We start from the raw sequence: 16,928 nt of genomic DNA, 5'->3' as shown, positions 1-16,928 counted from the left end.
CAGTGCTTTATAATACTAACTAGACATTAAAAAAAAAGTTAATATTTTGCTCATGATCTTACAGCATTATTGACATTCCCCGCAAGTGACATTGTAACAGCCCTGGGGTAAAGCCTACAACAGAGGAACCTTCTGTGGTGGGCTCAGACTGACAGGCTTTGCCATCAAGAATGATTCATCTTCAGAATTAGTTGTAGTTCATATAGGAGTGAACTGAGTATTTTATATAAAAATATATGAGAGAGAGAGAGAGCATGGTCCAATGGACAGAGCACTGGATTAGACATGGGTTGTGTTTCTGACTGACCTGGACAATTCTCTCCTCCTCTGTTTCCCCATTTCTCTTTTTGTCCATCTTGTATATTTAAGCTCTAAGCTCTTTGGGCAGGGACTGTCTCTCACTATGTGACTGTACAGCTCCTAGCACAACAGAGCCCTGATCTCAGTTGGGGCCTTTCAGTGCTACTGTGATTCAAATAATAACTATACCCAGATGAAGACCTGATGTTAGTGGTTGGCATTGATTAGAGCAGCTTTATTCTAGCCAAGCCACTCACTCTGCTGTAGGTCAGGTTAATGTTTAAAAGCCAGTTTTTCTAAGTGCTCTAAACCCCCCTCCGATTGTTTGGAAAGTTGCAGTACCATCCGGGGTTCAAATCTAGGGTCATTTGAGCAAGGGATTTCCAAGATCAGCCCCCTAAAAAGTCACATGATGGCAAATAAAGACTCCAGGCCTGCTGCTCTTTTACACCAAGGAATTGCGCTGGCAGGGTGAAGTGAGCGTAAAGGGGCCTCCCCATAAATGAGGATCCAGGCCTCTTTTCAGTGATGTTGACCCATGCCATGGTATCAATTAACTTGGGGGTTAAGGGATTTTTTTTTTTTTTTTTTTAATATGGAGATATACCTATCTCATAGAACTGGAAGGGGACCTTGAAAAAGTCATTGAGTCCAGTCCCCTGCCTTCACTAGTAGGACCAATTTTTTGCCCCCCAATCCCTAAGTGGCCCCTTCAAAGGATTGAACTCCCAACCCTGGCTTTAGCAGGCCAATGCTCAAACCACTGAGCTATCCCTTCCTTCCCAAACAGCAAACTTGAGAATAGGACACAGACTGTTTTGTACATCTGCATGCCTTAGGCTTGGGTTGCAACCCCCTTGAAAGATGCCCCTGGTGACTCACATAGATAAGGCAGCTGTTTGTTAATTTGCTCCACGTTAAAAAGCAAAGAGACTGTGCCGAGTGAAATGAAACCTTTCAAAATGCCTCCGAGCCCCTTTACCAGCCTGACACCCAAGGAGCGTCTCTGAGCTGGCTGACATGCTAACAGTGTGTCAGATGGAATGACTGATGTATAGAGCCATGTTGGTAGAGGGTTGGATTTTTATGATCCTCCAGGGTGAGGGCAGATAATGAGTTACTAAGAAAAAGAAGCCATTTATACTTTTACTGAATACAATGACAGGTTTATGTTCATTATTTAAAAGCAAAAGGGAGTCTTGTGTCAATGAAAAAAAACCACCATAAGGCACGTGCTGACAAGTCTTGTGGTTTCAGACGGGAGTATTTATGAGCATAATGCTGATCTGCAAGAGATACACAGAGATTATTTCAGCCTTTGGAACAGGAGGTGAACACATTACGTGGTAAAATCTAGGAGGAGGCTGTGGGACCCTTTGTCATTAATATTTTGGAGCCACTTGAGTCTGGGGCATCTCTGCTGTCATCATGCCTAAAGCCCCGAGGATGAAGAGCTGGGATGAAGGCTGCTGCATTCCAGCCTTAGGGTTGGTTTTCTGCTGGGAGTTCAGGAGGAAAAAGCCTTTGCTCCGGAGGAAAGGTACTGCCCCCTTTTTAAAAATATAGCTGACTGGCGGAGGACACATTAGGGATTAGGCTAGGGAAAGGCTCCCAGCCCAAACTCAGCTGGAGCTGCATTACGAGGCCGTTTTTCTTTTGCCATCTTAGTTTTAAGACCTCTGTTTTACTAGTGATCTCTCATCTCCAAATAAAAGAGTCAGTGAGGTCCAGCAGGGGACTGGAAACCAAGAATCTCTGAGTCCTAGCCTGGTTCTGACATTTGACTTGATGTTAGCAGCTTGCTCGACATGGAAGGGCCCAGTTTTTAGAACTGCTGAGCCGTTGACTTCACCTGGAGTTAACTCATAGGCATCTCCGTGATGTGTGACAGTGGCAGGGAGATTGAAGAGACAGATCCCCAAAGTAACCCATATAATCTGGCTCTTAATTCACAGGTACCTTCACTCTGCGTGTTTGTCAGCGGCAGTGCTAATGAAATGACATATCCCCAGCCCTCCGCATTTTTGCTATCCTATTGACATTTTTCATATTCACTCAGTCTCCCCACCAGCATTTTTCTTATATCCCCATCTTGGCTGTATTTCAGGCTCCCCTTCTATAAAGCAGAGACAATACTACTTAATACAAGGGGGTTGTGGGGAAGGATTACTTAACATTTGTTTGGTCCTTTGAAGATGTAAAGTATTAACACTCTTTGCAGGAAAGGGTTTAACACAGGCTAATTTAATTCATCAGAAGACGTTTTATTTTCCATCATTTCTTCAGTGATTTCTCTTAGATTTTCTCCTGATGTATCTGCCATCAAACACTCAGGAGGAATGTTTGTAACAAAGTGTTTGCCACTGGATATTTTAAGACAAAGATAAAGCAAACTTCTGCATGGGGTACCAATCTCCATATGCCATGGCATGTTAACCTTTCCATCTGGTTGCTGTACAGGGCTGAGGGATCTTATAAACCAGGGGTTCTCAAACTGGGGGTCAGGACCCCTGAGGGGGTCACAAGGTTATTACATGGGGGTGTCATGAGCTTTCAGGCTCCACCCCAAACCCCGCTTTGCCTCCAGCATTTATAATGGTGTTAAATATATAAAAAGTGTTTTAATTTATAAGGAGGGGGGGTCGCACTCAGACTTGCTATGTGAAAGGGGTCACCAGTACAAAAGTTTGAGAACCACTGTTATAAACAGAAACATGAATAAATGAATTGAAACCGTGGTCTCAAACCCTGAACTTTGGGGAAGTTCAGAGCTGAATTTTTCTGCTTATTTGAGGGCAGGGATTTCCTTTAAGGGAGTTTCAGTAGAAGTTTGCAACGAGCGGGCAGACAAAGCATAAGCTGAGCCACATATAAGCATCAAGACGACATCTCCATTGCACCCTTCGGTGTATTGCCTGAAGCCTCTTGCAGTGGCCACTGATACTAGGCTCGATGGACCATAGTTCTGGTCTGGTCTGGCAGTTTCTAAGTTTTGATGACACAGTGGGCCAGATTCTCAGCTGATGTAAATCAGCATAGCTCCATGAAAGTCCATGGTGTTTGAGCTGAGGATCTGGCCCTTTATTTTCATCTACCAACCAAACCTCTGTTCAGCTTTGAAAGAAGCTCCAGACAATGACAGTATTACAAGGGACCAGGGATAAATCCCACCCCTGCCTCTGGGCCTACCTCTATCCTTTATTAACAATACCCTTCTTCTATCTAGTGGTATTTGGCCAGCGCTTGGCTGAGACTGTGGCATATGAACAGAAATTCGGGCAGCACCTGGTCCCCATCTTGGTGGAGACATGCGCAGAGTTCATACGCGAGCACGGCATGAACGAGGAGGGCATCTTCCGACTGCCTGGCCAGGACAACCTGGTGAAGCAGCTGAGGGATGCATTTGACGCTGGGGAAAGGCCATCTTTTGACCGGTAATGTTTATATTTCCTGATCCCACCCAGCAAAGACCTTCAGGGTTCAGTCGGTCTATCTACTGCTTTTGTTAACTGCAGGCTTGTGGAAGTCACTGGCCTGGTTGATCTCTGTGGAGAAGCAGATAAGACTCTGCCCATTGTGCAAGAAAGATCATTCCCCCAATTAGAAAGGAGGGTTCAAAAAAAAAAAAAGATGGGGGTTAACCGAAAGTCAAAGCCTGGGCTGTGAGAGCAGGGTTGGAGGGATAATTGGGCAGACAACAATGCTCATTGTTTAGGAGGAGAAGAATCCCAGGAAGTTACCAGGGCCCCCCTGTGGGGAAAGGCGCTGGACTGACCGAAATTCAGGTCCCCTCTTTACCTACAGAACATGCTCAGCAAACAGCTGCAGTGCAGATCTTTCCCGCAAACTCTGCCTTGACAAAATGCCCCAATCCTGCCCGGAGGAACCACCTCTAGGGCAGACTTTAGTCCTCATGCCCCATTCAGCCCTTGGCCCATCTGCTGAAACCACCAGTTACCACTGACTATAATGAGCGACTTAGGTGATGTGGACAAACAGCCACTAATGAGGAGTTTGGCTGAGACCCACAAACTCACTCCACAAATGTCCCCAAATAGGCTAAAGATGATAGGAACTTTCAGGCATGGCTGACCTTTCCTTTTAAATGTGGAAGGGCAGGATAGCGAAGGATTCCAAGGAGGTGTTACCTATCAGCAATCACACTTTGCTTTCAAAAGGAGACCATCATGTAATACTTGATCAAATTTTGGTTGTTGAGCTTTTTATGGAGGGGGCTGGATGGTGTGTAGGGGCATCTGATGTGCAGAAGGTCAGACTAGATAGGATGGTCCTTTCTGGCATTAATCTCTAGGATTTTGTCATTTTTCAAACTGGGATTAACAGCAAATGCACAGCTGAGGAACTGAATGTTGTAATGAGGAGCCAGCTTAACAATGCAGTCTCCTACCTGCCAAAAGATAGATAGGAAACAAGGCCCCAAAGTGAGGGAATACAGCATTAATGGCATTTTCTCTCATCTGACCTTTGCTGTCAGACATTAAAGGGATATGCTTGGGTGAGGTGGAAGTGAACTGGGGATTGTCATTAGGTTCAGTGGAGAAAATTAGTGTTGGTCCTGCTTTGAGCAGGGAGTTGGACTAGATGACCTCCTGAGGTCTCTTCCAACCCTGATCATCTATGATTCTATAATTCTGGGTGGGTCTTATTTCATTCATCCTAAATCTTTAAGGATCCTATTTGCGCCCCCCACCCCCAGTTACTTTTCCCACTGATTCTTTCCTACTTCCGGGTATATCCCACCACTGGCTTTCCCTTTTCTATTGCATTGGACATAGGCTGCTTGTCCTCACCTTCAAGGCCCTTCAGAGTTAGCCCTTTCCCTTTGTAGCATCTTTTGTTCACGGTTGACCAGTCGACCCTTGCTTCTGATCTGCCCAGGATGTTAGCTTCCATTGGCGACTTGTTAAATTTACTAACGAGCACCACGGTGCTGTCTCCGATGCTGCCCCACATGCCTGGGAGTTGCTCCCTGTACAGATCCATTAAGCTACCTCATTATCCGCCTTCAAATCCCGCCTTCAAATCCCTTCTTAAAACTCTCCTTTGCCCTGATGCCTATAAAAAAAACTTGACAATGGCTAGGCTGTTCATGTGCAGAGACCATTGCCTACCATACTGACCAATATCCTCTCACTATCTCCTTGTATTCCCCCTTCTGTTGTCTCTTATCTTATATTTAGATTGTCAGCTCCTAGGGGCACAAACTGTCCTTTCGTTTTGTGTGGGTACAACACCTAGGACAACGTGGTCCTGGTCTATAACAAAGGACCTGAGGCACTACACTACAGCAATCCAGATAATAATTAATAATAATAATAATGAATGACAAGGTGTAACATTTGGTCCTACCTCAGCATGTGGGGCTGGACTAAATCACCTTTTGAGTTCCCTTCCAGTCCTAGGATTTACCCCATTTTGGAAAAAAAATATTTTTCATACCACTCTGTATCCCCCCCCCAAACCATGCTCTGTTTCCTAACACAAGGCTAACACAGAGTTCAGATTCAAGACACTCTGCCAACCAATGCAATCACCAATAAAGGGCATCATTCTATACCTCAGCTCCCCTCCCTCCATGTATGTGCTATTGTAGAAGTTCTTGTAATAGCATAAACTACTATCTTCTCTCCCGGCACTCTGTAATACAGGCCTTGCAAAAAGAAAGGAGAGAAGAAGGTTTCTGGGCCTCTCTTTATAAAGCTTCCTGATTTGACTCATTAGTTCCTAATTGAATCCCTTCCCCCCAGTGAGCTGTCCTGTCTCATTATCTCTAACCCTTCTCACCTGCTTGGAGATGGGGTTAAACCCTTTGTGATTGCTTTGGATGAAGGATCTGGGTGCTCGGTGCCATATACACAAGGGTCTGATTCTCCAGGCCCTGAGCCTGGTGCAGTCACCCATGGCAGTGCAAAATGCTGCTGATGCAGAACGTGTGCCACAGGTGTAAGCACTCCCATGAGGTGCAGGGCACTGGGGGATCAGACCTGGCTCAGGGATTCTGATCTTGGTCAGCTCCCAGCCCACTCACAATACTGGAAACAAGGAGGTGCAGGGCATAGATGAACCTGTCTCCCTCTCAGACATTCCAGTGCCCCTTTCTCTACAGGCACCGGCCAGATCTGGGGTTATTTACCTGACCTCTGCAGCATCGGCGCCTCCTTTGAGTCCTGCTCACATCAGTGGCAACATTCCCTCTAGGACCAGGAGCCTTTCCAAACTGACTGCTGATTTTGGGGAAGCTCAGCTTTGAGACCCCCTGAACCTGATTGCGGAGGGGCTGCTCTTGATGACAACAAACAGAGTTGCAAGGGTTCAGGCCTTCTGAAAATCTAGCACTAGGTATCTTAAACTGAGCACCCAAAAAGAGAGCGGTGCCCCTAAATTAGAGACCATGGAAAGTTTTGATTAATTTCCTCTAGGTGCAGTACTGGGAAGTGAACCACTGTTTTTAGAGTCTTAGCCCAACACTTTAACCACAAGCCCACCCTTCCTTTTCATTATTTTTCTTTATATAGAAAGGAAAATTCACATAAAGGCAGTTAGGTGAACCACAGCTCTTACACTTAGAATAATCCCTGTGCCAAGCTGACCTCTGAAAGTCACTGTGTCTGTTGTGTTTGAAACCTGGTCTCCCTGGGTCTTCCTTGTTGGAGTTGAACAGCTCTTGCTTGTTAGAGCTGAATAGCTCTGGCTTTCTGAGCTTCTGAATCACAACCTGGCAAATCCTCTTGTTACAACCTGTGCTGGGTTCGCAGGAAGGTAAAGCCTTTTTGCAGAACAATGTTTTGCAATGGGTCACAGAAGAAAAACTTGGATTAGCCGTTGTTTTCTCGGTGCCCTGTAATGTTGGTTTTGTATCACAGGATTTGGGATAAACAGTATGTGAATTCCTAGGAATCACTGGATGGTAATAACACTTTGCACTTAAACTGAGAATCTTTAAGCTCTTTATAAACATCGGGAGTGATTTGGCTCCCCTGAACCAATGGGAAAACGCCGATTTGACTTGAGTGGCAGAGGTCTTGGGCTTGGGCTTGTCTACACACAAAAGTCATACCGCTTTAGCTATACTGGTGTAATTAGAATGGTATCACCTGCATAATATGGACTCAGTTATATCTGTATAAAGTGCTTATACCAGGATAACTACTCCTGTATAGGCAAGGGAATTAGCAGTAATGGCAGAAGGCATCTTTGTACTAGTATAACTGAATCCACCCTAGGGATTTCATTAGTATAACATTAAAGATAAAAAAAAAAGCAACAACCCACACTACTAGTTCTATAGTACAAAATCTGTGTCTAGACGGACTCACAGCAGTCCTGAGAAGAGCCCCAGTCCTGCAAATATTTACGTACATGTTTAACTTTTAGCATGTGAGCCATCCACTGACTCATAGTAAAGCAGAGGGCCATGCTAGTTAAAAAATATCATACCCCTGACCAACAGAGTTATGCCAGCAACAGCCCTAGTGTAGCCGCAGTTACACCAGCAAAAAAGCCCTTTGGCTTATTTTCTTTGGGGAATTGGTATAAGCTCAAAAGCTCACTTTAGCTGGTATCAGCTGTGTTTGCTGGTACAGCTATACCAGCAATTCCTTTTTAGTGGCAACGAGGCCCAAGTGTTGACAGGATCAGGCATTAGGTAGGTACAGAGGCAAGACACAGAGCGGTTAAGCACGTCTCAGGGTTCAGGTCAACAGACTCAGGCTCGTGGGGCTAACTCAAAACCGGCCATGGTACACTTTGTGGCTTGAGCTGGTGCTCAGGCTCTGAAGGCTTGAAGCCCACCCTGCTCCCTAGGCTTAAGAGCCTGACCATGTACTCAGTTATTTTTAACACCATAGCGTAAGCCCAAGTGTGGCGTCCCAGGCTCTGAGACGCGTGGTTGGGGGCTGCTGCTTGCTGTGTAGACACACCCACAGTGAGTCAGTGGCAGCAATGGAACCTGCTCTAAAGCCCTGGTCTAGATGCTATTTGAGAAGGATGCACTTGGCCACTAGTGGATTTGAAAAGAAGATCTAGAAAGCTCAGTATGAAGCGTATTGCCAACCTAGGTGCAACAGCACGCACGCACACCCAGTGCCATGTTTATAGGACTGCGCTGTCTGCAGCAATAGGAAATAAATCTCTCTACCCGTATGTGGGTCAGGACTCAAGAGAAAACAGGTGTTACCATTTCTCAGCTTCGATCTAGACTCTGCAAAGGCGTGTTGGCAAAATCTCAGGTCTTGGCAGTGAGTAGATGTCACAGTAAGGTCACCTACATCACTGATCATAGCAAAAGGACTAGATTCTCCATACACCGCTCTCCTCTGTTTTTAGCAGAGCTGTGCTCCCCTCTGCCTCCTCTTACTTTAATCCCTGGGATGGATTGGGGAAGACCAGTCACTGGCTCTTCTGATATAACAACGACAGCAACAATTTGATAACTTCAGTTTCCTTTCCAAGTCTCCATATATATATATTTTTTTGCGTAGTCATCTTTGCCAGCACAGCACTGTGGCATGGTGCTTGTTAGCGAAATGATGATGCCGAGCAGGCAGATGAAGCTCATGATATTTTGTTTTGGTAGGGTCTACAAAAATTGTGGCTTTTACAGCATTTCTTAGTGAGAGAGTGGTAGGCTTTAAAGAAAAAACCCAACAACCTAAAAAATAAATGACCTGGTGGATTCTTGCCAGTAGATTATAACAGTTTAACAACTTCAAGGTAGGTCGAAACAGAGACCAAGTTTGACAGTGTCCTTTTTGACAGAATATAAACTATATGGTATGCAAAGCTGCAAACATCTGTCCTAGCAGAACATGTTCAGTAATTGCCGTTAACCTTAAAAACCCAGACAAGCTTTGCCAACTCTGAATGGAAAAGGCCTGCCAAATATGTGAGTGCTAGAAAATATTTGCCTGTTAAGTAAATGCATAAAAACACCCGGGACTCAAATGTAGGATAGGAAAACACTACCCGGATTATGACTGCTGGGAAACCACCAATGTTATGGTAGAGCAGAAAGATCTGCCAAGCATTCACTTTTCTTCCACTGTCTCCTTTAGTCCAGTCTCAAAGCAGTGGGTGCTGCCTGGGGTTCTCTGCCTGGTGCCCTCACTGGTGGCCTGCTCCTACAATTTTGATTTGTCCCCACTCTTTAGTTGTCCTCTGTTCCTTTGTGGCCCCTCTCCTCTCCTGAGGGGGAGGCTATTGTTGCTCAAAATAGTCATCTTTCCCGAACGCTCAATTCACACAACCATGATGAGAAAAACAGATATATGGTTCCCTAGCCAACAGCAGCTGAGTCTCACTTGAGTGGATCCTTTTATTCCAATCTCACCATTTGTTCTACAGCGATACAGATGTACATACGGTGGCCTCTTTGTTCAAACTCTACCTGAGGGAACTCCCGGAGCCCGTTGTACCGTGGTTGCAGTATGAGGACTTCCTCCTGTGTGGAATGCTTCTGAATGCTGATGAAATGAAGGTACCAATGACCATGCATTTATTCCACCCCCCTTAAAAAAACACTTGTTGGAAATTGAAGTGCTTTATGAATCAAAAGCATCTACAATTCAGTGCTTAAATACAATGGTGATGGATGACCTAGATAGATTAGATAAAGGGATGGGTATGGGACTAGATAGATAGAAAAGAAGAGACACAATTTGGGGAAGGGAATGTCTGCTACTCTGTGCAGTGCCTAGCATAATGGGGCCATATTTTTGGTTGGCCCTTAGAGCATTACCGTAGTAAATATAATTAATAACTACCCCTCTGGTGTAATTCGACCAGGTCGGGTTCACCAACTGCCATGGAGTTACATGGGGGACAAATTTGGTGCTTTACAGTCTCAAAAAAGTAGCTGAAAAGATACACTAGCATCCTGGCCAGTATTGGTGCCCTAGGGAAAAAGACTATTTGCTTTCTCCCCTTCACCCCTTCACTCAGCCACCCTGCTGGCCCCACCTTGTTGTTGTCACTTCCAGCAGAAGAGTGTCTGAGGGTGTGCTCAGTTACACGCTAGAGGGGTTTGTGTGTGACTAACTGGGTTTTAAATCCAGAATGTGTCTTCCTGTCTGAACTGCTGTTAAAATAAGTAAACTTAGCTCCCCAATCTGGCCGCATGGGCTTACCTATCTTAAGGTTTAGCTGTCAGGGGTGTGCGAATCCTGAAAGCTGCCCCGTCTCTCATATTTCCTGTTTTAGCTGAGTCCCTGCAGTAAATGAAAAGTGTAAACAATTATCAGAAAAAGGAAATGCAACATCCTGCATGCCTCGTATCACTCTGAGTCTAGAGGGTGGTCGGCAGGAGAGCTGATGGGGTGAGCAAGAAAGGAGATGGGGTAAATGAAGAGACAGAGAGAAGCAAAGGGCTGATGGGAACAATGGTTTGGGGAAATACGAGTGAGTCACTGGGGTCAGAACTTTCTTAGCAGCAGGAACAGAGCAGAGGGACTGTGGGTGACATGTCCAACAGACGACTTCAACCTTGCTTTCTCACATCCAACCAACCAGCCATTGTGTGTTGCTACCTGTGGGAGTCTGAGGGGAGATCTATATATATAGAAGCTGAGAACCCATGGGTTTCTTTTAACATTCCAGTCACTCAGCCAAAAAAGTGGGAGCCGCGATCAGCCAAACCTGCAGATGCGGCAGGTAAACAAACCAGCCCAGCCCGCCAGGGGCTTTCCCTAAACAAGCGGCGTCCCAAGTTTGGGAAACACTGCCATAATGGATCAGACTAATCGGTATTGTCCATCACACTAATGGGACTATGATAACATGTGTGGATTCAGTTCCAAAGGCGAGCAAGCACTGAGAGGAGATACCACACCAGGATGTGCTTGGAGAAACTGGGCAAATTCACACATGTTTTGGAATTCAGATAAGTTTATGAGCCTTTACAAAGCAATTTTTAAATTGTGTTTAGGGTCATCAGGAGCTAGTGAAGCAGCTGTCCCTGCTTCCCCGAGTCAATTACAACCTCCTCAGTTATATCTGCAGGTATGTACTCTGTCATCATGTACAAACAGCCCAACTCTCATCATGGTGCGTGAGAAGTTAGGCCCAGATCTGGGGATCTTGAGGATCTAGGCTTTAGTCTCTAAAGGTGAAACTGACACTTGTGCAGAGAGCAAACACTAGACTGCCTTAGGCTCCACTCAGGTGCCCCTTAAAACTTCAGGGGACTAACCTCTTTTGTGAGCCCCCTGCACAAAGTTGATTTTCTCTGTAACTGGACAGATGAGCTGAAGAGATTTGAACAAAATTGTCTACCAGTAAATCCCAAACCATGCAAAACTCACCTGTTTTGGGTTTTTTCTTTTCGTTTTTTTCTTTCTTTTGCAGACTTGAAATTCAGCTCAGGTGCAAAAAGATGGGCTCTCACCAACCTCCTGGATCCAAATGCCCCAGGACACTGGGAGAGTCTGAAATCTGAACATGAATCTGAATCAAAACATTGCAAAGGCCTGAACCAAAATCTCAGATCTGGACACTCCCAAACTTTGGGTGGTTTCTTACCTGGGTCTGGATTTTCTGGCCTTTTTGTGCTTTGAGTAAACATGAGCCAGTTTATATAGATTCTCGTAAAAAACTACCTGACACATGGTTTCAATTAGTTTTAATGAGAAATCTGTTAAAAATTCAGGGGTTGCCACAAATTTTGCTTGGCCCAAAACTGAGAGGGAAACTCTGTGGGTTAAATCTAGCCCTGGCAAACAGAGACATAATTTTATGCTGGATGCAGTAATTTGTGGGTGAAATTCTTTGGCCACTGTTATAGAGGACGCCAGGATAGATGATCCACAGAACAGGTGATCAAAATGCCCCCTTCTCACTTTAAAACCTATGAATTTACTGACCACAATGAGCTCAATTTGGCCTTGTATGTACACTCCCATGTGTAGCACATTGAATCCACAAGAGTCAGAATCAAGGACAATATTTAGCCAAACTCTTGCATAGTGAAACTGTTGAGTTTCGCCCTAGCCCAGCCCTGCTTGCTGTCTTATTTTTCTTTGGCAACATCATTAAGGATCAAACCAATCTTTGTTTCTTTTTGTTTTTGGGGGGACACAACTCTTTTACCACTTGACAGATTTGGCTTCTGTAGAGATGCGTAAAAGACAAAGCCTCAGTGTGCTATGAAATAATAAGGGGCCTGTATCTATGTTTCTGTCACTGGGGCCTGGAGCAAGTGCTGTGCGGATTATTAGGCTTTTATAACATCTTTAACAGATTTATCTTCAGACTGTTTGTTTTCCAATGTGGAATTTTTCTCCTTGGATTCCGGCAGGTTCCTACATGAAATACAGCTGAACTCCAGCGTCAACAAGATGAGTGTGGATAATCTGGCAACAGTGATTGGAGTGAATCTCATCAGGCCGAAGATAGAGGATCCTGCAGTTATTATGAGAGGTACAATGGAATCCTGTAACACCATTAACTTAGGCAGCCCTTGCAGTATTCAAGTGATCACTGTATCCGAAGGATTAAAACAATGAACTTCCTAAGTCAGACACAGTATAGAAGCCTAAATGCCATCTTGCCTGGACAGAAAACACTCTACCTGGTATCTCAGCACAACGGCAGGTCAATCAGGCAACAAATGGCCCTACAATAATAATACCCAGCCCTTGTATTGTGCATTCCATCCATACAAGGGTGGATAAGCAAGGTTCTTAGATGTGGAATTCTTTCGTACCTTTGCAACCACACAGGGAACTCTGGAAAATAGTCATTCAAGATAATCCAGACATTTCGATCTCTCCACTGAACTTTGTGGCCAAGGGGCAAATGCACCAGAACTAATAGGGAAATGCTTTGAGTGTGTAAGATTTGCTCACTCCATAGAGCTAAGAAACGGTGACAACTGAAAGTGAAGCTTAAGTCCCACTATTTCTACAGGGAAAAATTTTACACAAAACCCAAATTCCACTCTCTTTTTAATAATGTGCAGTGAATGCTAGGAAGGAAAGAATTTAGGGTTGAGTGCCTGATTTAAAATAATGGTATGAATGAGTTCTCCCTGCGCGCTGTAGAACGTGGCTCTTTTCCATTGCAGGCACCCCCCAGATCCAGAGAGTGATGACTGTGATGATAAGTGACCATGCCAAGCTCTTCCCCGTATCAAAAGATGAACCCCCTTCTCCACCCGCCCAAAGGAATGATTCCAAGAAGATCCAAGTGCCACGCAGTTCCGTGGGCTGGGATGCTGCAGAAGATCCACCAGTGTCCAAGGCAAACACTGTAACCCAGGGCCAAACGGTAAGACTTGATGCTGTGAGATAATAATAATTCCCAGCTCTTTTAGAGCACGTTTCAACCATGGGATCTCAAAGTGCTTTACAGAGGAGGTCAGTATTATTATCCCCATTGCATGGGTGGGGAAATTGGGGCACAGAGAGGTGAAGTGACTTGACAATGGTCACCCAGTAGGCCAGTGGCGGAGCCATGAAAAGATCCAGGATTCTGAGGCACAGCCCAGTGTTCTGTCACTAGGGAACACTGCCTCTATGGATGGGAAAGATTTACCAAGTAGTGCTGGTTAAAAAAAAGGGGGGGGGATAAAGAAAATTATTGCACTTTTCCCATTTTTTAAATAAAATTCAAATTTTGATGACAAATATTCTATACATTTCAAAAATTCAAAATATTTTACCAGTCTAGAGCTATGTGTTTTAAAAAAGGGGGCGGAGGAAGAATTATTCTTGATTTTTTTTTCTGGTTTTCTTTGTCATCAAAATGTGAAATTTTGACAACTTACAAATGTTTAAGCAACTCAGGTGTCCTACCAGGATTGTTTCATGCAACATATGTATTGTTAATAACGCAAGTGAGGACATTATTTCCACATATGATATTTTGATTACTCTTTATATTAACTTACAAATGATGACTAGTTAATAAATGGTAAGTAAATGATTAGTGGACATTTTAATAAATGGTTAATCTGTTGTTATGGTTTGTTATAGGATCAAACAGGCCAAGAGTTTACTAATAACCATCTTACAGCAAATACTACTCATCCCTGTAATACGACTATAACTACATCTAGTTGGAAAATGGGTTTCTATTAGATGAAAAATTTAAACTTTTCATTGAAAAACTGAACAACAAAACATTTTTAGCAAAAAATAAAAAGTTACCTTTTAAGATGGAAATTTTTTGGTTTTTGGCTGAAAAACTAAAAAAATTAGTTTTCGTTTTTTGATAAGAAGTCAAAATTGTCCCTTGAAAGCAGATGCTTTCCACAGAAATTTTAATTCAGTGGAAAACCCACTTTTCCAGAGAAAATCCTTTAATGGACATTTTTTTTACCAGCCTGTGACAGACCCAGACCAGTGAGGTACAGGAGTCTGGTAGAGGGCAAATATACTGGTCACTGCATGAGTAGTTTTCTGTTCCCTGAGTGACCAGAGCAGGGGCTGCACTAGAGTAATCAGGAACCTGCTAGAACCAGTTAAGGCAGGCAGGCTAATTAGGATACCTGGAGCCAATTAAGAAGAAGCTGCTAGAATCAATTAAGGCAGGCTAATCAGAGCACCTTGGTTTTAAAAAGGAGCTCACTTCAGTTTGTGGTGCGAGTGTGAAGAGCTGGAAGCAAGAGGCACAAGGAGCTGAGAGTGAGAGGGTGTGCTGCTGGAGGACTGAGGAGCACAAGCGTTATCAGACACCAGGAGGACAGTCCTGTGATGAGAATAAGGAAGGTGTTTGGAGGAGGCCATGGGGAAGTAGCCCATGGAGTTGTAGCTATCATGCAGCTGTTACAGGAGGCACTATAGACAGCTGCAGTCCACAGGGCCCTGGGCTGGAACCCGGAGTAGAGGGCGGGCCCGGGTTCCCCCCAAACCTCCCAATTGACCTGGACTGTGGGTTCTTCCAGAGGGGAAGGTCTCTGGGCTGTTCCCCAACCCACATAGTGAATCTCTGAGGCAAGAAAATCCGCCAATAAGCGCAGGACCCACCAAGATAGAGGAGGAATTTTGTCACACTGGTGTCAGCAGTGGGATCTTGGGGTGCACAGCGCGGCGGAAGAAGGAGGGTGATTTAAACAAAAAACAAAAAAACAAAAAAAAAAGGGAGAGGGTTTATTTTTTTTCACCACAATGGATGACGTCGTGCGGGCACTGATACAAGCTACGGCAGCCCAGCAGGAGGCTATCCATGTTCAGGCAGCCGCCCAACAGGAGGCAGTGCAGCTGCAGCAAGAGACTAATCGCCTGCTGATGGACCAGGCTGCTCAAGACCGAGCTATGTAGCGGGAACTGGTAAATCAGGTAAAGTCCCTTACAGAGCTGAATCACGGCCATGATGGGACACGCCTCATACAGGCCAGCCATTGGCTGCAGAAAATGACATGGGAGGATGATGTAGAGGCATACCTTCTGGCCTTTGAGAGAACAGCCCTACGGGAGGCCTGGCCTCGAGATCAGTGGTCTGGCATCCTTGCCCCATTCCTGTATGGGGAGGCCCAAAAGGCCTACCATGATCTGCCTGAAGAGGCTGTGGCAGATTACCCCCAGCTGAAAGCAGAGATCCTGGCCAGATCTGGGTTAACGACAGCAGTGCGGGCCCAGCAGTATCACGGTTGGAGGTACCGGGAAGACAAAACCCCGCGGTCCCAATTGTATGACCTCATCCATCTCGCACGAAAGTGGTTGCAAACAGAGTCCCGGAGTCCGGAAGAGATACTAGCAGTTCTGGTCATCGACCGATACATGAGGGGACTACCACCAGACCTTCGTGCCTGGGTAAGCCAGAACGAACCCTCCACCTATGACGAGGTTGTCGCCCTGGTAGAGAGGTGAAGGACAGCGAGGGAGCTGACCCGACCAGTTAAGGAAGAGGCACCCTGAGTTAAACTAGCAGCACCAAGCCCTAAAGTTCGGGTGACTGGGCCACCAGGAGGGCCCAGGTGGAAAAAGAGAGAGGCTGAAGGCCCATCAGAGGCCACAAAGAGTCGGAGTACTGAGGGAGAAGAGGATCGTGATGTTAGACTGCCCAAACCAAGAGACCGGGGAACGCCTAGGGCTCCATACAGATGTTATGCCTGCGGGGAGTGGGGACACATAGCTGCACAGTGTCCCAATGCTGAGGAGCCTATGCAGTGTAACCTGGGGAACTGGGCAGATCCATGCTCCCTAATCCACCTTGTGGGGGTCTCACTAACCCCACATATATATACCAGACCAGTGAAACTAAATGGGGTAGGGACCACGGCACTGGTTGATTCGGGGAGTGCTATCACGCTTATCTCAGGGAAGCTCATGAAGCGCAGTCAGCTGCTGCAGGCTAAACGTACGGGGATAACATGTGTCCATGGGACAGTTACTTACTACCCCACCATCCCAGTAAAAATCGAGATCCAAGGGAACACTACTGAGGTAGCAGCAGGTGTAGTCCCTAAACTCCCATACCCGGTGCTCATAGGGAGGGACTTCCCAGGGTTTGGAAACTTACTCCCAGTAGGGGGATTGGAGAAAGATGGGGACCCTAAAATTAGTGAGGCATCCACAGCAGACTGTCAACCCCCAATCTTCTCTGAAATATCCCCAGATTTGTTCTCCACTCCCAGAGAGAGTAGAAAGGCAAAAAGGGAAAGACGGGCAGCT

The 16,928-nt window shown here is 45.4% G+C and overlaps 1 protein-coding gene across 1 annotated transcript in view; it reads left to right on the top strand.

Moving 5' to 3' along the window:
* ARHGAP25 (Rho GTPase activating protein 25) overlaps positions 1-16,928 on the top strand; it is a 54,676-nt gene that overhangs the window by 28,136 nt on the left and 9,612 nt on the right. The window contains exons 5-9 of the mRNA XM_034761782.1: positions 3,527-3,734; positions 9,664-9,796; positions 11,243-11,316; positions 12,611-12,732; positions 13,379-13,581. Of these exons, the coding sequence (XP_034617673.1) occupies positions 3,527-3,734; positions 9,664-9,796; positions 11,243-11,316; positions 12,611-12,732; positions 13,379-13,581 (740 nt within the window). The remainder of the gene's footprint in view (positions 1-3,526; positions 3,735-9,663; positions 9,797-11,242; positions 11,317-12,610; positions 12,733-13,378; positions 13,582-16,928) is intronic.

Source organism: Trachemys scripta, chromosome 2, assembly GCF_013100865.1.
Source record: "Trachemys scripta elegans isolate TJP31775 chromosome 2, CAS_Tse_1.0, whole genome shotgun sequence".
In the NCBI taxonomy this organism is placed as follows: Eukaryota; Metazoa; Chordata; order Testudines; family Emydidae; genus Trachemys; species Trachemys scripta.
Note: the sequence above shows the minus strand (reverse complement) of the source record. Positions and strands in the feature narration are given on the sequence as shown.